Source organism: Salvia hispanica, chromosome 2 (genome assembly GCF_023119035.1).
Source record: "Salvia hispanica cultivar TCC Black 2014 chromosome 2, UniMelb_Shisp_WGS_1.0, whole genome shotgun sequence".
In the NCBI taxonomy this organism is placed as follows: domain Eukaryota; kingdom Viridiplantae; phylum Streptophyta; class Magnoliopsida; order Lamiales; family Lamiaceae; genus Salvia; species Salvia hispanica.
In genome coordinates, this window is record NC_062966.1 from 21,013,557 (window position 1) to 21,033,149 (window position 19,593).

The 19,593-nt window shown below is 32.5% G+C and overlaps 2 protein-coding genes across 2 annotated transcripts; one reads left to right on the forward strand and one right to left on the reverse strand.

Moving 5' to 3' along the window:
- Nucleotides 1-7,669: 7,669 nt before the first annotated feature.
- LOC125204672 (auxin-induced protein AUX22-like) lies at nt 7,670-10,533 on the reverse strand. Its single transcript, XM_048103380.1, has 3 exons — nt 10,168-10,533; nt 8,496-8,592; nt 7,670-8,016 (listed from the first exon to the last, which is right to left on the reverse strand). Exons 1-3 carry the CDS (start codon nt 10,478-10,480, stop codon nt 7,908-7,910), a joined length of 519 nt encoding a protein of 172 aa, XP_047959337.1. The 5' UTR covers nt 10,481-10,533; the 3' UTR covers nt 7,670-7,907.
- Nucleotides 10,534-17,378: 6,845 nt separating this feature from the next.
- Nucleotides 17,379-18,851, forward strand: LOC125206461 (protein FAR1-RELATED SEQUENCE 5-like). Its single transcript, XM_048105711.1, has 3 exons — nt 17,379-17,424; nt 17,833-18,595; nt 18,758-18,851. The coding sequence occupies exons 1-3, from the start codon at nt 17,379-17,381 to the stop codon at nt 18,849-18,851; spliced, it is 903 nt and encodes a 300-aa protein (XP_047961668.1).
- The last annotated feature ends 742 nt before the right edge of the window (nt 18,852-19,593 follow it).

The window sequence follows — 19,593 nt, forward strand, 5'->3', positions numbered from 1 at the left end:
ATTCAACTTAACACAAAATTATATTGGTTGGGTTGTGTGGTTTTCCTAAGTGATAATGTTGGGCAAGAAACAGAAAATTTTAATCTCAAGGGGGAAATCCTTTCCAATAAAAAGACATTAATTCTCATTCAATTTGTTATTGCTTTTTTAGAGAACTGCTTAATCTTCATCTTACTTGGATTCCACCTCTGGAGATTTCCATATCTCTCATCTAATTTATTGATTATAAAAATGAAGAAAGTGAAATAAAAATTACCAATACAATCGAGAACATTATCCTTTGAACTGGCGTATCAAAGATCATGTTTGATTCTGATTTATGTTATTCTATTTCAGCCCAAAAGCATATTAGTATTAGATCATGGATATTTACAAAAAAAAAGTTTATGTAGATAATTTCTAATTTGAGTAAATTCGAATATATAGTACTCCTTCCTCCCATTCAAGATAAAAGAAAATAGTTGGATATTTTAATGAGTATAGAGAAAAATGAATTTATCTTAAATATACAAAGATGGCATCATAATTAAAATAAATTATAAAAAAAAAAGAAAGAAAAATAAACATGCATGTTGAATGTGACAATATTATAGTACTCCCTTCGTCCAACTATAAATATCATACTCCATCTATCTAATAAAAATAGAGACATTTCGGATGAAATGAGTCTTAATACATAAATAGTAGAATAATAGAAAGAAAAAAAAAGTAATTTGAGTTATATTAGCAGAGAATGAGACATTACCTAATTAAAAATAAAGTAGTTATCAAAAATAAGAATAAGACTATTTTTATGAGATGAATCAAAATAAAAATAAATGAGCCACTTAACTTTATCTCAAATTTTGAAATGAGCTACTTAACTTAATCTATTGAGTAGCAGAACAACTTAAATGAAGAAATCTTTTATATATATCACCTTAATATGTGAAATGAAGAAAGGAGGGGGTGAGGGGGTGCACGGAGAGAAAGTTGTAGCGCAGATGCAGAGAAACACGGGCCCCGTGCTGGTTTGAGCAAAGGCAAGGTGAAAACTGAAAATTATAAGGTGGAAATGGGGGCCCCACTTGTCTGGGCAAAACTGATACAAAGTCAACAAGAAAAAATGTACAAAACCCAATTAGCATTCAATAGTGGGGCCGGTTCCGCATGTGAACCTGTGGGTTTGTCGGCTAATCAACTCTCAATTTCAGGACCAGCTATTTTTTCTCTCTCCGCCACCGACACGTGGCCGTCAAAGAGAGATTTGCCACCCATCGCCTTTTTTTACTTAACCATTACTCTAAGTTAAGAGCATTCGTAGCCCGGACTCGTTGGCTCGTCCCGCATTAATGAGATGGGTATGTTTACGCGCTAAGCTCTACTTCGAACATTCCGAGCACCTTAATAATCACGTATTTTCATTAAATTGTTAGGATATACTCTCTCCGTGTCCTGGGGTATTAGACTCACTTCTTTTGGGCACATGATTTAAGGAATTGATATTTAAATAGTTAAAGTGGAGAGAGTAAAGTATGAGAGAGGGAAAAAGTAGGGGAGAGAAGAGAGAAAAAAGTAGGTGGAGAATAAAATAAGATAGATGCTTTTTGCTAAAAAAGGAAACGAGTCTAATATGTTGGGACATCCCAAAAAGGAAAGTTGGTCTAATACCTTGGGACGGAGGGAGTATACTTTATCCACTAATCAACAAAAAGTCTAATTTTGTTATTGTTATGACAAACAAGGTAATACTGTAATTGACAAACAAAAGAACGTAAAGAGACAGATTTATGTGGTTCACCAACTTTGTTGGTTACCTCCACGGGCAGGAAACGAAGAACAAATTGTATTCGGAGTGTTTTCAGATTATGGCTACAGATTAGATCTGTCAGATCAAAGAATTATGTGCCCTACTCCTATATAAATAGGCACACATAAAATCCTATCCTAATTCGGAAACATAATCCTATTCCAATTAGGAAACACAATCCTATACAGATTCAAGGCATACTAACAAATCTCCACCTTGACTTGAATTCTCCATTGCAGACGCATCATTACAATGCCAGATGACAGACTTCTCCTTCCTTGCCTCAGATTTGCAATAAACCGAATTCACCTTGCAAACGCATCATTACAATGCCAGACGAAGAAACTTATCCCAAATTTGTCGACCTTCACGTTCAGAGCAGACATCTCGATTTACCAGACAAAACCCTCGCAGCGGAATTCACGTTCAGAGCAGACATCTCGATTTACCAGACAAAACCCTCGTAGCGGAATTCAAAACCCTAGTCCGAAAACCAGACTCTGATAATTTGTACCAGACAAAACCCTCGCAGCAGAATTCAAAACCCTAACCGATAACCAGACTCTGATAATTTGTTAGGATCGTCGACTGCAACAAACCTCCCCCTCAAACCAGATCACATCGGGACAAACGCAATCGACACAAACATGGGTCGCGGCCCGACCCATAGCCACCTAACCTGGCTCTGATACCAGTTTGTTATGAGTTTTATTTCATTTATACAAAATAAGAGTACTCCATATCCTATGAACGTATTCCAGTCATATTTTAAAATTAAAATATGAAGCACTTATGAGTTATATATTTCATTAACTTTTTATATTTACGTGTTTTAAAATTTGTACAGAGAATATGGTTGGATTAATGAAGTGCATTTTAAAAATCATACAAAAAATATGAATGTTTAGTCAATTCTCATCAAATGTTTCAAAGGTTAACACATGATACATAAAATGTTACTCCCTTCTTCGTGATAAGAAGTTCCGATCAATTTCGTTACAGATTTTATAAAATATAAGTAAAGTGTTACTCCCTTCTTCTTCAAGTTTGATTTCTCCTTCAAGGAAAAATCAACACTAAAGAGAGGCTTTTCAGATTGGGAGCAGCTAGAACTGAGGATGATCGATGCATTTTGTGCAAAGAAGAGACTGAAACTGTTGAGCACCTGTTTTTTTGTTGCAAATCTTCGAGCAATCTCTTGTATCACTGCTGCAAATGTTGGGAGTTATCTTTTTGTCTTCCCAAAGATCCAAAGACATGTCTGCTTTCTTGGGTGGGTACTCCGTTCAAAAGATTTGATAAGCGTTTGTGGACTGACATGTTTTATGTTGTCGCGTGGACAATTTGGGATATTAGAAACAAAATGGCATTCTAAGATTTTAAACCTAACTGGGAGGTCGAGAAGAAGCGACTCTTTTAGCGCTTTGGAACTTGGGCGTAAGGATGGTGCCCGAAAGGAAGGTTGTCAAAGGCTGGGAAGGAACAAGAGCTCCACGAAGGGGTAGGTTGTGCTGAACTTTTTATTTTTCCGGGCTCTTGCTGTTTTTTCCTTCTTTTGTGGCTTTGTTATGGGTTTTGGCTCGGTGAGAGGATGGGTGGTTTGATGCTTTTTGAGGCCGCTTTGTTTGGTTGTTTTTGCTTGTTTTGGACCTCTTTTTGGAAGGTAGGGGGTTTCGCTTTTGTTGGTGGTCTGGCCTTTGGGCTTGCCTCTTTGTAGCTCGCCGTCTTGTGGCTCGAGCATTTGCTATTTATAAAAAAAAAATAAGAAAAGTGGATCAAAAAAGTAATGAAATGTATCAATATTTTTTTATATATTCCAGCAAGATCTACTTCTCCGTTGCCAACTGCGTTGCCCCTGCTAGTTTTTTTTTTTTTTTTTAATCAATGAAATGTATCAATGCTTTTTATATATTCACTGCGGTAAAGGGGGGAGGAGCAGTTTTGCCTATGTCCATACGTTGAAATATTTTCTTTACGGAATTAACTTTTACATTGTTCTTTGTACATAAATTCATATTTGCTTTTTAGTTTCAAGTCTTATATAGGAGTAAGTAACTATTAGGGATTCAGCAAGTGTCAAAATTTTACCATTGACTAGTAAAATCTATATTCACATATTCGCGAATCGATTGAAATAACCTATCATGATTATCATGTCACAAAATAATTCAGTCTTTGAATAGAATATTCGGCTGTGTTCATGAATTAAAGTATATAAAATAATTGAGTTCTATTTCCTAAATTGGTTAGACATGGGAAATTATTACAATTGAAAGATTTTTTGTGTACTTGATTACAATTGCACGATTTGTTAATGTGCTTTATAACGTTATACAAGGATATCGACCATCTGAATTATTGCCACCACCTTTTAAAATGTATTCGAAAAGAATTAAAATATTTATCACGATTGTGTAGATAAAATAGAAAATATGAAATATAATTTAAAATACTTTGGAAGAAAGCAACCAATATTTTGTTGTATTAATAAATAAATAAATAAATATTGCAACTTCTTATTGTTCCAGCAACGTGCAAGTCATAGTTAGTTCCACTAAATCTAATTCCTCCTGTCTCACTTTACTAGTTCATATCGCACGATGTGTGAATTTTAATAAAATATTTGGTAAATATTTTTGGTGGAGATATAATTATGTTGACAATTTATGAGAATAAAAAACCAAAAAAAGAAAAGAAAATACTAATGGTCGGTAGGGACCTTAATTTGTAGAGTCGTTATCACAAATATTGCGAATTTCATGTTTTTTTATTAAAAAAAAGTATATAAAAAGGTCGGCAAGGCTTAAAAAATTACCCTCTTAATAGCTTCATCTTGATTTTAAAATTTGTAAAATCATTTTTATACCATTCATTGGTTGATAGGGACCGTTTGTTCATTCATTTACTCAAAAATTGGGAATTTTATGATTTCATAAAAATAATACTATAAACGGTCGGTAAGGCTTAAGAAATAGGTCCATCATTTAATACCCAAATATTAAAAAAATTGGATTTCATATTAATTAATACTCTTGTCAAAATAGTACTATTCGTATATAATTATCATTTAATGGTATATAGCGATTGATCACCGTAATAATTCATACTATACATAACATACCATCATTAAAATATCAAATAAAGTAGAAAATCAAAGATATTATCATCAAACAAATATGCATCAAACTCTAGATTCGTTTAGGAGACATTAAAAATTATACATTGTGACATACAACTGATAATTCGGACATGCATGTATAAATATGGGGATTTGACAGCACGACAAGGAAACATGTCTCCAATTATTTTATACTAAAACATTATTTTATACTGTGCTTTTTCGAATTCTAGATTATTAATATTTGAGATCGGACTTCATGTTTATGCACTTAACTAATTTAAGTAAACTAGTTCAACGAACTTAACTAAACTGGCCTCGATCAACCTGCCATTTTTTATTTAAAAAATAATCCTAATTAGACCACATAATGAAAACGGTGTGCTTCGAATATTTCGAAAACGAGAGTGGAATCTAATCACTGGCTAAGTTAGTTAGGAGATACTTTAATTTTTATGATTATTATAATAACAAAACAGATTTTATTAAAGAAAGAGAAAGAATGTCTCGTATCCAAAAACAGTTCATAAGTCTAGTAAAAGAAACTCAAAATTATATCAAAGAAAATGATTTGGTTCACAAGTTAGGAGAGTCTTTAATTAAATTTCAATATTCATTAATAAACTAATCACCATTTAGACACCAACAAAATTATTTTTGAAAAAGTAGTTAAATCATAAGGGGAACAAAATCGTGTAATATTGATATCGAAATAATAATTATAGCTTTAAATAAGTTTAATTAATGGAGTTCGAATAAATCAGCTTTTTGCCTTTTAACTTTGTGATGTGTTTTCTGTCAGTTTTCTATATATGTCAATTCCTTTTTGGAGTTAAAATGCAATTGTTTAAGCTTATAATGTTGCCGAAATTTAAGTTTACTGTTTGAACTTATTTGATCACTCATAAACTCAAAAGCCTAATCTAGCCAAACATAAATGGAGTCACAAATTAAGTTCAATTCGAAAAAAAATAAATTTCATTAATTTAATCCAAAATCGTATATGCTGAGAGTAGATTGACAAGATTTCACAAATATCTCAATTGATTTCACAAAATCAGCCAGAAAATTAGTGATACGCTTGTGATTGATTAGAATCTCTTGCACTTAAGATAGACAATCATTTTATATATTACTATTAAGTTCTATCACATAAACACATCTAATCTGTGAGATTAGTTTTGGTTGATTACAAATTTTTTTAAAATATAGGTTCATAGAATCTGTTCCATATTAGAGCGTGTTACACAAAATTGTTACTTTTTTGGTTTAATCTTTGTTCTATGTTCTTTGAATGTAGATCAATCTGATTCTCTGAACAATATGTAAATGAATAAATTTATTGCAATGTAAATTAATGTTAATAATGGAAGTTTTAATTCGATTCATGCATGCACCAAATTACAAACAGCTCTAATCCAGCTGCGTGAAACAAATAAAGTAAATTAATAATCGACTTTGATCTTATCTAATAGCGCAAAATATACGTGGTTGATTAATTCAATAGATGAGGATTTAGGTCTATTTTATTTAATAATTAAGATTCATCAATATAGACAATGACACGCTATCACTAATCGCTAGTTTTTAACACGAATACGTATTCCATTTTTGGAAATAAATCGTGTTATGGAATGAGCGTAATCATATTTCAAAATTCGACGATATAGTGATACCAATATATTCCAATTCTGCTGTTGCTTCAATATGTTTTGACGTTTTTTTTAATTTCCCATACAATAAAATAAGGGAATTTGTGTTATCTGTCTCTATCTATACATAGTCTTTAAGCTTTTCAAATAATCCACTGATAATACATTCGACAATATTTAGTCAATAAATGTCAAGTTTAAGTGGAGTAATTGTTTGGTATTCATTTGTCGGTTTGGTTGACAATTCAAATGAAAAAATTGTACAGTACCTTATATCTGTCCCACCTTAGTTAGGTATTTAATTCTTTTCTACAGAGAAATTGAGAAATGATTTATTGGAGGTTAAGTGGAAAAAATAAATATAAATAAGAATAAAGTAAGAGAAATAAAAAAAATAAAACTTTTACTAAAAAAGAAACCGTTCAATTAACGGTCTAAAAAAAATACAATTCAAACTATCATGGGAGAAAGAGAGTACTACTATTAGTTAATATTTTTAAAAATAGCCAATGGTTATTGATAAAGTTATTTTCCCGATAGAATCGAACCTAACTTGAAATAATTTGAATATAAGTTCGAGTTTCGGTTCAACCTTCGACTAACCAAAAATATTATAACAAAATCCATATAATTCAAAATCGATTATAGAAATATATTTTGACTGATAATGCAATGCTACATATACTAGTTCTAGATAGAATACTTGTTTCTTCGCAATTTTTTGTTGTTGTTGATCTGATCTGCTTATAAATCATTTTTTGCTTGAACATTTTATTTGTCCACGGCTAACAAAATAAGTTTCAATTCCTCTAATAAAAATCGAATTGCTAAAAATTCAACTGATTCGATTCGATTCCATTTTTTTATTTTGGTTATCCTCAATGATTTTACAACAAATATTTAAGCTTGGTTTTCACTTTACCCAACCTAAAATTAAGATACATCCAAACCTACTCACTATCAAAAGAGGGGAAATAAGTTCTGAAAGTCCATCGACAAAAAGTCAAGTGTCAGATTAGAATCTAGCATGGTTTTCATCAAACTTTAAATATATTATATAATCATTTATAAATATTAATAGTATGCTTGGAAATTAAACAACAGCTCCAGTGCTATAAAACTAACTGCTTAGAGTCAGCATATTAAGCAAGGACCCTTACATGCCAATTCAATAGCGCAATCTCAACAAAAAAAACATACAATCAGTTCTTCAAATACCTCAAGTCTATAATAATGAATTGAAGTCACATTTAAAATTAAACTTACTACTTCATAAGTGATAGTGATTAATTAAAGTGGTGAAAAGACATTTATATCCTTCTCAACTAAGTGAAAGCACAAATTAAAGCTAATCCTCTTTGGAAAGTCCCTTGAGAAGATCCTTTGCATGAAGCCCAACACCATTTGCTTCTACCTTTTTCATCACCCTCAGCCTCTTGCATGATTCTGCAAACATCCTACATAAATTCAACACAAATTAATTTTATAATTAAGTATTTTATTATAGAATCAACAATGACACGACATTAGTACAAATCAAAATAATTGATTAGTCCTCGAATGACTCTGCAGCAAAGACAGGCGATGATTATTTATTAGAAAAAGGTAAAATAATAAATTTTCGACAGATTCTAATGTTAGAGAAAGTGGTGGTCCAAACAGTCCCACAATAATCATAAGCAATGATGTTTGTATTGACTTGGAATTGTCATTGCACAAATTTAATCTCTCAATTTTAAAAACATGGAGTACTTACTTTCATAAATTTGTTGCTCATATTTTATTTTATTTTAATTTATTGGCAATTTATATAAATAATTGTACTCCCCTACTATATGTTATAGTCACAAGCAAAAGAATTTATCCCCGACAGCTAATTACGATAGAAACAAATTACAAATTGAAATTAGTGAATAAATAGGTGAGAAGGACATACTCCCATGGAACATCTCCAAGAAGCATCCAGTCCCCATCTTTGTCCTCATAGATGGGAACAAATTCATAATTTTCTTCGTCCTCCTTCAATGCTTCCCCTATTCACATTTCAAATCAAATTCAAATATTTAGTTTCTAGAAATTTAAATTTATTTTTCAGACAATATGAAATTATCCGTTGTCTATTGTGTTTTAAACGCGTGCACATTGCACGCCACATAAACCTTAAATGTACGTGTGGGACCACGCGTGTCACGGATCAATTAACTTGTCCAGAAATTATCCGGATTTAATTGATCCAAGACAATTAATTAAATATCAGACTCTATTTAGTTTTTTTAACAAGAGTTATAATACTCGGATTAAATATCAGACTCTATCTATTTTATTGAACAAGATTTATAAGACTCGGTCTCATCTAAATCATCAAATGAAAGGGGGATGCTAGCAAGGCCTATCACACGACTATAGTAGTCATAAATTAGTGCATGTACTTTCTCCGACAATAGCAAGACATAATTGAATGATAGTATTAATTTATTTCTCTTCCTCCTATCTTTTCATCTTCATGTTTGTTTGCATCCTTCGTGTCACAAGTTGATTCTTTTGACTCTAAATTCATGATTTTTCTTCTCAAATATGTTTCTACTTTTCTTTTAAAACTCACACTATCTTTTATGTATTTAATACTCTCACTAGTCTACAACTAAACATACATTTTACTATAAAATGGGCATAGAGGAAAAAATAATTAAAGTAACATCAGTTCAAATTGAATAGTAGGCAAGAGAAAGACAGAGCAAAAAAGAGTAGAAGAGAAAGAAAGTGGTATGTCATATTACTATAAATAGAAAGAATTTTATTTAGAGAAAATTATAGATAATTCAAATTTACTTTTATAATTACTCAAGAAATTCGAGGTAACATTTACGATTCTATAGATGATGTAACGTAAAAATAAGAGCAGTCCAAAATAAAGGAAAAAAAGGGATCTATTAGTTCTCAAATTTTCTAGAACATACTGTATAAAATCTTAAACTATCCGATCTATCCATACCAATTATCTTAATATAGGTATACTTAGATTTTTAGCCCATAATCACCTCATACTTTATTTATTATACTCAGAATATAATATATTTCAATAGCAACGATTAGTATATCAACAAAATAAATCTAAGATCGAATAAATATATACTTCCGTGAATTAATCATAAAATGTCCTATTTCGACATGTTATTACTGTTTATACTACCCTAAATTTAAATAAGTGCAATCATGACCATTCATAATATTAGGCCCACGTATTGTGTAGTCACACTCTATGGCTATGATGAAATATTTACAATTTAATAATACATACTTTACTAATAAATCAATGTTTGAACGAACTTCATCAAAATTGCATTTTCACATAAGTAAAAGAAAAAAACCTATATAAATTTAATATAGTTCGTTGATCCCCTAAGTTGTAACCATTTCACAAAATCAAGAGCCAAATATCAAACTATTACAATATATGAAAAAAATATGATCACGTACGAAGCAATTTCCTACTGCATGAATCATGATCAAACACTTAATTCCAACACAATTAACATAAAAAAGAACCAAAATCTTAAAAATCAAAATAAAAAATATTTAAACAAGAGAAAAAATGAAATGAAACTCACCAATTCCAAAACAGCCAAACAAATCCTCAAGAGCCCTAACAAGGTCAGAATAGCCTTTGTGCATGGTCAAATCAACCTTCCTAAGAAAGGGAGCTCCATCCATGCTAACCTTCACATACATTTTCCCCTCATTGAAGCTGTTCTTGCGCCGGAACACTGCCACCGGGGGCCACCCCACCACCTGATTCTTGCACACCGCCGCCCTATCCTCACACCCCTCAAAAACCCTCTTCTTCTCATTCTTCATATCCACTTCCCCCCCGGGCAGCCCGAGCCTCAGCTCCGTCTCCAGTCCTCCACCGCCTTTCTCCATTTTCCAGTGAATTAAGGTAAAGGGTTGATTTTTTTTTGGTTTAGTATTTGGTGAATCAAAATATGTTAGGTCTTATACATGCAAGAAGAGACGACAGTGCCAGGTCAAAGGAGGATTAGTGGTCGGTCACATGAGAAACAATGGTGGGGAATTGTTTGTTTCCAAAATTACCAAAATGGGCCGGCAAGATTAAAGTTTGGAGTTGGACAGATCGGACGGCTCATGATGCAGCATGGCTTGGGAGGGCTTGATCGTGGCCGTTGATTGCGGGTCATGGGAAACATTGCATGTGATGGGCTTAATTGTGGTGGGTTGAAAGATAAATGGAAAATAGGGGATTGTAGATTTTACACTTATTACTATGTGTAATGGAGTGGAGTGGGTAAATAGTCTATTCATACTAATGTTATGATATCCATCAAAAGATGGAATTGAATTAGTTATTGAGAAAAAACTATTGCCCGTTTGAGTAGTCCGAGCCACCCCAAAACAATTCTATTTATACGATAATAGATGGTTTAATTAGCTTTTCTTCATGATTATGTTCTTGTACACTGAGATGTAATTTGAGAAGTATTTGGATGTTATTTCTCAGATAAATTTCTCTATATTTTTAAATGTCTTTATTATTGTGTGGTAATTGGCTGTGTTAAGTTATGTCATTTTTGCTATGTTTCAAATAGAGGCAGGAGTAATTGAAATTCATACCAAATTAAGTCACTCGCCTTTTTAAAGAGGTGAATAATAAGTGGTTAACAAAACTACTGAAATTTTTACACTATTTTGAGTCGTGCATTTAATTGTTTGTTGTTTAAAGGGATTGGGGGAGGTATCAATTTAACAATTGAAGCATAAAACATTAAAATGAGATGATGACATGATCAAATTAAGACAACGTTTTAAGACAGATAGTTCTTGCTACGGAAAATGTAGATATATTATTATAATTCTTTCAAGGTAAATACTCCACTCCATTAGTCCATAACCAATACTCATATTTTTCAATTCATCCATAAAATTTAGCCACTTATTTTATTTTATTTTTTTGGTAAGTTTCTTCCAAACGAAGTAGATCATAAGTTTTCACTAAAATAACTCATGATCGCATAGTTGATTAAATCTGGAGGTTCGAGATGTTGATAGTCTGTCTGTTGATATAACGCGGTTTCACCTTATTAATCAATTGTAACTTCAGTCGTTCACGTTGAGTTGTAAAAGACGTGTTCCTACACAACTACGCCTTTATTTTTTGTCTGCTCTTTAGCTTCCAACCCCACTACTACTCTACTCCCACCACTAATATTCATTATTAGTAGTAATTTTGTGTTTTTGGATGATTTAATTAGTTGGTTGTGTGAGTATGTTTTTATTGAAAGATCATCAATCAAATCAACGGTTGATCTAGGTAGAATTAGTTGAGTTGAGAAAACTCCATTAAATTCGATCTTGCTCCAATTCTTTGACATTGGGATTAAATTTCGTTTCTTTGTCCATCATTCAATTGTCACTCACTGTTGCATTGCCTCTGCTTTCTATGCTTGCGATGACTTTCTTCACTGTATCTAACTCTATGAGTTTCGTTTTGATGGATCATATTTAACTTTTTACATATTCTGTTAGTACATTATAATTTGCTCAAGGATACAAAGGAAGCATGCGCATATCTCGAAACAACATTTGTAGACAGACAGCATATACGTGCATTATTAAAACTTTTATATGTTTGTGAACTCCGAGATAATGATATTATTAACTAGCAAATTACATAGTCAAGAAAGCTGGGTGAGATCGGATCCAAGATTATGTGTTTGTACACACAATCACTTTCCCTTTGGCCATTAACTTTTACCCCTTTTGGCTTTTCTTCCCTATCTAGGCCATTTGTTATACTAGTACAGGGTTTATAAATCATGTAAAGTGTTATGCTAATTCGCATCTTTGGTTGTTTTTGTTGGAAAATGCATCCGATATTTGACAAATTAAATGACAACTAGAATGAATTGGAGTCGATGATCAACTCGATATATGTAGATATAGAGGAAGAACCTATAGATAATGAAACAATTCAATAACAAAAATTAACCGGATATAACTTTCCTGCATAGAATCAAAAAGTGTCAAATAAAATGTAAATTAATTAATTGGTAATTATAAGTAATTAAAAAACTCATTTACAAAGTGTTTGTAGCAACAAAATTTGTGGTCTTGTTCCCTTCTTTGTCTGACCTTATTTTGCACATAGTGCAGACATGATGGGAAGCTGTATCATGCTTGGTTGTTAACATTTAGACATCCATATTTTCTTTCAAAAGATATGCCCCAAGAATCTAATTATTTCTATTACCAAACCATGAAATAATTTTGATATCCTAATAAATCAAGTCTTATTGTTTGGTCATATGGTTTTAAAGATTCTTGGGCAAGACCCTCCAAAATATGCACACGATCATGGCCACTGTGCAAACTAGTTTAGTTTGTTGATATATGAATCATTATCAAAATAATATTGTTCTTCTTTATAGTTTACTAGCTAGTATATGTGAATATTATCCATTCATTTTTTTACAATCATCGATACTATTTCCCTTTGGTCAATTTGATTCTCATGAATTGAGAAAATATATATGATCAACTTTTCATTAAACTTGTATTTATTAAATTCATTGAATTTTCATGTCTGATCATAGCCATAAACCATCTAGAAAAATGAAGTCCAGTCATAGACATATATGTCCCCTCATTAATCCCCATGAAATTTAGAACTCAGAAGTCTCTATCATTGACAAAAGAATGCATATGCACCACATTTTGGGTTGATACATGTGAAGATTTGTGATTCTTCAAGAATATACGAATCTGATTTCAAAACCTACATTCTTCTATACATTTTATCCATTAATGGGGAGTGGAGCACAAGAACATGCAGGCAATGGAATCCAAGTAAGCTATGTGGATAAAAATAGTCCATAAATTTTATATCATGGGCTCCTCATTTAAGTTTTGTGTCAACACAAATGGAGGAAAAGTGGCAAAAATTCACATAAGCTCACAGATTTAGGGGATATTTTGACATATAATCAAATTTTTAGGTGTCCCATGTTAAACTCTGTGTGACAAAATATTAGTAATTTATTTGTTGACTATAAATACTCCATCAGCAATAGCTTACTATTGTGTTGAGTCTATTGACTCAGTACAATATCAACAATAATTCAATTCTGACATCTAGAAGATTGTATACAATTTTTGAAACTTCTCCATTTGAAAGTTTGAAACCAATATTTGCAGCTGCCTTGTTGACAAGTTGTTGTCCATTATTTTTGAGACAATTGAAAATTTGAATTCGGGACTGAAGAAAAAGATTTTCAATATAACAACGTAACGGTTGAGTATTAAAAATGTCTGCCAACGATAAATAAAATTAAATATACTAGGAAAAAAGTATTTTCATGAGAATGCAATATCGTCTTCACAAGCAATGCTAATGCAGGTATAAAAATAAATCAGTTACAAAAATACACAAATAAAGCATGAATCATGTCCGTTAATCTGCATAAATATGAATATGCATAAATGTACTGTTAAGATTAGTTCTTAGTTAATTTTCACAACAATATTTTTTTTATTTGAACTCTTTCTGTATATATTAAAATATATGCTCATATTGTAATCAAAATCCAAGAAATTATCCAATAAATATGAAATCTTCAAGAATTGGATATGCAATTGGCATAGTGATTACTCTAATATTTCTTTTTAGTGCAGTTTTTGCTGAACAACGGCGGCTGCATTGCTGCCAAAATTGTGTTAAAGAGACATGTCCCCAAAATCCATCAAGCTGCGATCCTTATTGCAGTCGCTTATGCGGTGATGCTGGCTCCCGGAGCAGCAAGACTGGAGGCGCGGGAACCAACCAACGAAAGATTCGCTGCGATATGATAGAATAGGTGGATGATTCATGTAAGGGAATTAACATGACATGTTTTGAAACAAATATTGTCAAACCCTTGTTAGAAAAACTCGGCATTTCATCTCTTTAATTTTATGTTTTTTCTTAATTTCTTTGCTCACTTGTTGGATGCGATTTAATGTGGGGATTTGATCTGCGTGATTGTGACATAACATTAAACCTTACAATATTCAAGAGAATTCATAAAGGAAAGTGAACACGTCAAATTAAATTAATCAGAAGTTTTCTAATATTATTCCTAATTAGATTTTTTTTTTTACCTTGTATCATGTATGTGACTATGTCTGTTTGCTATAGTAGTGAAACGGCTTGATTTAAATTTACTTAAGAAAAAAACATAATGTTTGTAAACATTATTATGGCCCCAAATCCTATACTATTCTAATTTCTAATTATTTGGGAAAAAGAAGTGACGGAAATTAAATCAAAATTTACTCATAATCCAAATTCCAAAGAGTTCAGTCAAGCATAAAGATATTTGAGTAGTTAAGACAGAGCAAATGCATGTTAAATTTTTATTTATATATTAATTCGTGCTGATACTGTTAATACTTATGTTATGTACACTTGGTCAACCAATAATCAACCTATTAAGACACTAATTTTCTGACGCTGCCTCTACATTTACTATTACCTAAATCTACCCTAATAAATTGTACGTTATAAAAATCAACTCCTAACTTTACTCAACCTAATTATGTATATATACCTCTACACATTATTTCTAAATCAACCAAAATAAAGGGAGTAACATGAAATTGTGGAGATTCGGATTTGTGGTTGCAATGGCGATGGTGCTGATTTTTGCTGCGGAGGCGCTTGACGAAAGTTTAGGTAGTTGCTACGCTGGTTGCACGGACGTTTGTACCGATCCTTTGATCAAGTGTTACGAAGACTGTGTTCGCGAATGTTCACCCCCGTGTCCGCCTCCCCTTACCGGTGGTGAAAGGCTGACGGATTAATTGAAGGCTCTATGTTTTTAGTAGCAACAAAACCAAAGAATCTATCTTTCGTGTGTGTGTTTATTTACCTTTTCTTTTCATTATAGTTGGAGATGAAATGAAGATTTGGATTTATGAAACTTTTAATTAGCATGAATGCATATATAATATATTGATAAAAGGTAGTAGTAATCTAGTTTTGTAAAAGTTTATTTCAATAATTTCAATCACACATCACAACAAGTGATGCACATATATAAGCCTATTTTTCAACGGAAGAATAAACAAATTTTATGGGTCATATTAGGATATGGGGTCCAACACGAGACATTTGGTTTCAGATATTAACTACTCTACCACTAGGCAACATTATCGTTCGTTTACTATTTTGATCTCTAGCTGATCATCCTCCTCCGCCTTGAACTAGTACTTGTTCTCGGCGGCTGGACCGGGCTGCAGTGGTACTAGTGACAATTCCTCTCGCATTTGTTACTGATAAGCCCATTGCATATTTTGGAACATGGGGCATAATCTTGTTCAGCTTCAGCTGAATAATTGACAAAAATAATTAGCATCATCAACAGAGCAACAACAAACCCAATTCTTGAGGATTTCATGTTTAACTATTATTTTGTAATCATCTGAAGAGTTAATATATAGTACTAGAATGATGATTATATAAGGGACGATATATAGAGTATACTGCTAATATTCCTCATTTGATAAAGAATATAATCTCTCCATCCAAAGGTAGTTTTGTCGTATTTCCTTTTTGCTATTCTAAGGTAGTTGACTCATTTTTTTATTTGGCAAAACCTTTACTCTCTTTCTTTTCGTCTCATACTTTATTCTCTCTATATTTTATTCTCCCTATTTTAACAGTTAACACATCAAGTTCTTAAATTACGTGCCTAAAATAAATGTCTCTACTAACTCGGGACAGAGAGATTATTATATAGTTCCATACTTAATTATGAGATGCCAATTTGATTTGATGTGATTCGGTTAGTATTACTATTTGGTACTCACAAGAGTCACACTGATATAATAGCTATATGAATTTTGAATTTTGAATTTTGATTCTGATTCTGATTCTAACAGTTAAATGGTTTATTCAAATAATTCCTTCTTATTAATTTTTTATTTTGCTTTTGAGTAATTATATAAGAAAATATTCACTAGTCTTTCCATACCAAATGACATTATAAGTTGGTGTGTCCAACTAATAACTCTTTGACAAATGAATTTCCATACCAAATGACATTATAAGTTGGTGTGTCCAACTAATAACTCTTTGACAAATGAAATTACCATATATTTCTCACCTCCCATATACTATATACACATAATATAACAATAATATTTTTATGTGTACTCTTCATCTCGTGGCGTAAATAAAAATATTAGTTATACAATAACACTTGGTTATAACTATTTGAAATTTATCAGGTATAATTTTTTTTTCTTATTTATTTATGTATACAAAGAGTTGTGTTAAGATGACAACACTTATTATAATGACACCATACCACCATTCTAGTCCCTTGGATCTGGAAATCCTAGGCTTATTAAGCTGCCACGTGGCAGCTTATTTTAAATATGTTGAACCCATTAAAAACTCTGAAGGGTAAAATAGGAATTCTCTATTCCTTAACAATTTCACGGCTGAATTAGAATCAATTCTCAATTGATCGCGACGATCAATTCTCAATTCATTGCTGGAAATTTTCAATTTCACGCTGAATTGATCGATGAATTCTCCATCCAGATTCTCAATTTCACTCAATATTCAATCCAGATTCTGTAAATCGAAATCATTTTTCAATCCTAAATCCAATTTGATTCTGATCCATATTCAGCAATTCAATTTCTCCACAATTCGTTTTCTGCAATTGGATTCCGAATCTTCAATTTCAGTCCTAATTTGAGAACCGAGAAATCTCCAAATCGTTGTCTCTCTTCATAGATTTCTGAAATTCATGAGAATATGGGCGACTCGATCATCAAGTTTGATTTGGATGTTTTTCCTGAAGGTGAGTATCGACATGTTTAGCTAGAAAATAATTGTCAATTATTAGACGATTGTGATGGCGAATTTGTTTACTGTTTTGACGATTATTGATCTTTTGTTTGAAGAATTATGCTTCTATTTATGTTGAATACTGGTTGAAGAGTAGTTTTCGATGAATACTTGTTTAGTAGAGTATGTTTCTACTTCTGTTCAATATTGGTAGAGGAGTAATGTTCGATTTCATAAAGCGTAATGCAGAGTATTAACCTATGATTTCATGGCAATACTCTGTTTCTGCTGATTCTGATTCTGTTTAGTATAGTTTGTAGTAGTTGCTGGTTTATGTGTATCACATTGCTCTTCACCTAATTGTTTATTGCAGTCAATTGTATCTTAACTAATTTGCCTCATGTTTTATCTTTTTATCCAGTTGCATGTGTGCCAGCATGCCCCGACGAACTCCGTCCTTATGTTGGTAAGAAATTCCATTCATTAGATGAGGGTATTGCCTTTTATGAAGGTTATGGGCGTGAAACTGGTTTCGATGTGCGTAAATGTGGAATCAAATCTACTAGAGATGTTGTTAAATGGCAATATCTTGTTTGTAACATAGAGGGATTGAAGGTGAGGATTGAAATGGATGAGATGCATGCACAAGAGGGTTTTATAACCAAACGTAGACGCACATCCAAAAGGTGTGAATGTAGGGCGCGAATATCACTCAAGTATGTATCTGAGGTTGGATTTGTGGGTTATGTTGTTCAAGAATTTGTGGAAGTTCATACTCATAGTATGATTGAACTTCCGTTTAGACGTTACATGCATATTAATCGTAGGTTGGGTGAAGTACACATGCGATTCATATGTGACTGCACGAAAGCCAATATTGGACCCACCATGACATTCAAATTCTTGAATGAGTTCTTGGGCGGCTATGACACTGTGGGAATCACCGTGGCAGAACTTAGGAATTATGTCCAAGGTCTGAAAACTTATGTCGAAGGTTCTGATGCACAAATGTTGTTAGATGAAATGGCGAGGAAAAAGAAGGCATGTCCTGATTTCACATATCACTATCAGCTTGGGAGTTCAAAAGAGTTAAAAGCGCTTTTCTGGTGCGATGCAATATCTAAGCGGAATTATCAACTGTATGGTGATGTTGTCTCCTTCGACTCCACATACAATACCAATAGGTAATGCCTTGTTCGTTTATATATAAATTATGCATTCCATGTGTTAGGTTTCTGTTTGGATAACATTGTAGATTAGGACTCTAATATTTGCAGTCTATTGTGTATTATATTGCAGTTTTTGGACTCTAATATTGCAGTCTACCGTTTATATGTATGAAACAGGTATTGCATGATATTTTCACCCTTCATGGGCAAGGATAACCATGGAAAGCCAGTCACATTTGGAGCTGCACTCTTATCCAATGAGACCACATAATCTTATTCATGGCTCTTCAAGCATTTTTTGGAATCCATGGGTCAAGCTCCTAAGATGATTGTTACTGACCAAGATAGAGGTATGAGAGCTGCTATTCGTGATGTTTTGGTGGATACAAAGCATAGATGGTGCATGTGGCACATTATGCTTAAACTTACCGACAAAATTCCAAGGAGATCTCTAGAAAATGAAGAGTTGAAAAAAGAGATCAGTGCTTGTGTGTGGTCTGAGGTTCTAGAGCCGGAAGAGTTTGAAGATTCATGGATGAGGATAATGGAGCGTTATGAGCTTCTTCATGTCGAGTGGTTTGTAACAATGTTTGACGATAGAGAAATGTGGGTCCATGCCTATTTTAGAGACTTTCTCATGGGGTCTCTTATTAGGACGACATCTGTTTCCGAGTCTGAGAATAACTTCTATAAAACATTCACAAGACCTCGCTCCAATCTATTTGAGTTCATCATTAATTTTGATCATGCATTGGCTGCACAGATAAATTCTAGCTCGAAGTTAGATTATATGGATTCAACTATTATACCACCGTTCTCCAGTCAGTTGGTATTAGAAAAACATGTTGCAACAAAGTACACTGATCACATGTTCAAGAGAGTGCAACGTGAGATAGTGGATGCATTGCACCATTGTTGTAACAGCCCGACATTTTAGGGTATAATAAATACGGCGACTGCTACTAAGGCAGACTTACAAGCAATAAAGACATAGGCTAGGATTTTATTTAATA

Coding starts and splice junctions, on each gene's coding strand:
- LOC125204672 (XM_048103380.1), bottom strand. CDS start 10,480: ATGGAGAAAGGCGGTGGAGGACTGGAGACGGAGCTGAGGCTCGGGCTG. Junction 8,593..10,167: donor GTTTGGCTGTTTTGGAATTG/GTGAGTTTCATT, acceptor AAATGTGAATAG/GGGAAGCATTGAAGGAGGAC. Junction 8,017..8,495: donor CTTGGAGATGTTCCATGGGA/GTATGTCCTTCT, acceptor GAATTTATGTAG/GATGTTTGCAGAATCATGCA.
- LOC125206461 (XM_048105711.1), top strand. CDS start 17,379: ATGGGCGACTCGATCATCAAGTTTGATTTGGATGTTTTTCCTGAAG. Junction 17,425..17,832: donor TTTGGATGTTTTTCCTGAAG/GTGAGTATCGAC, acceptor CTTTTTATCCAG/TTGCATGTGTGCCAGCATGC. Junction 18,596..18,757: donor TCCACATACAATACCAATAG/GTAATGCCTTGT, acceptor TGTATGAAACAG/GTATTGCATGATATTTTCAC.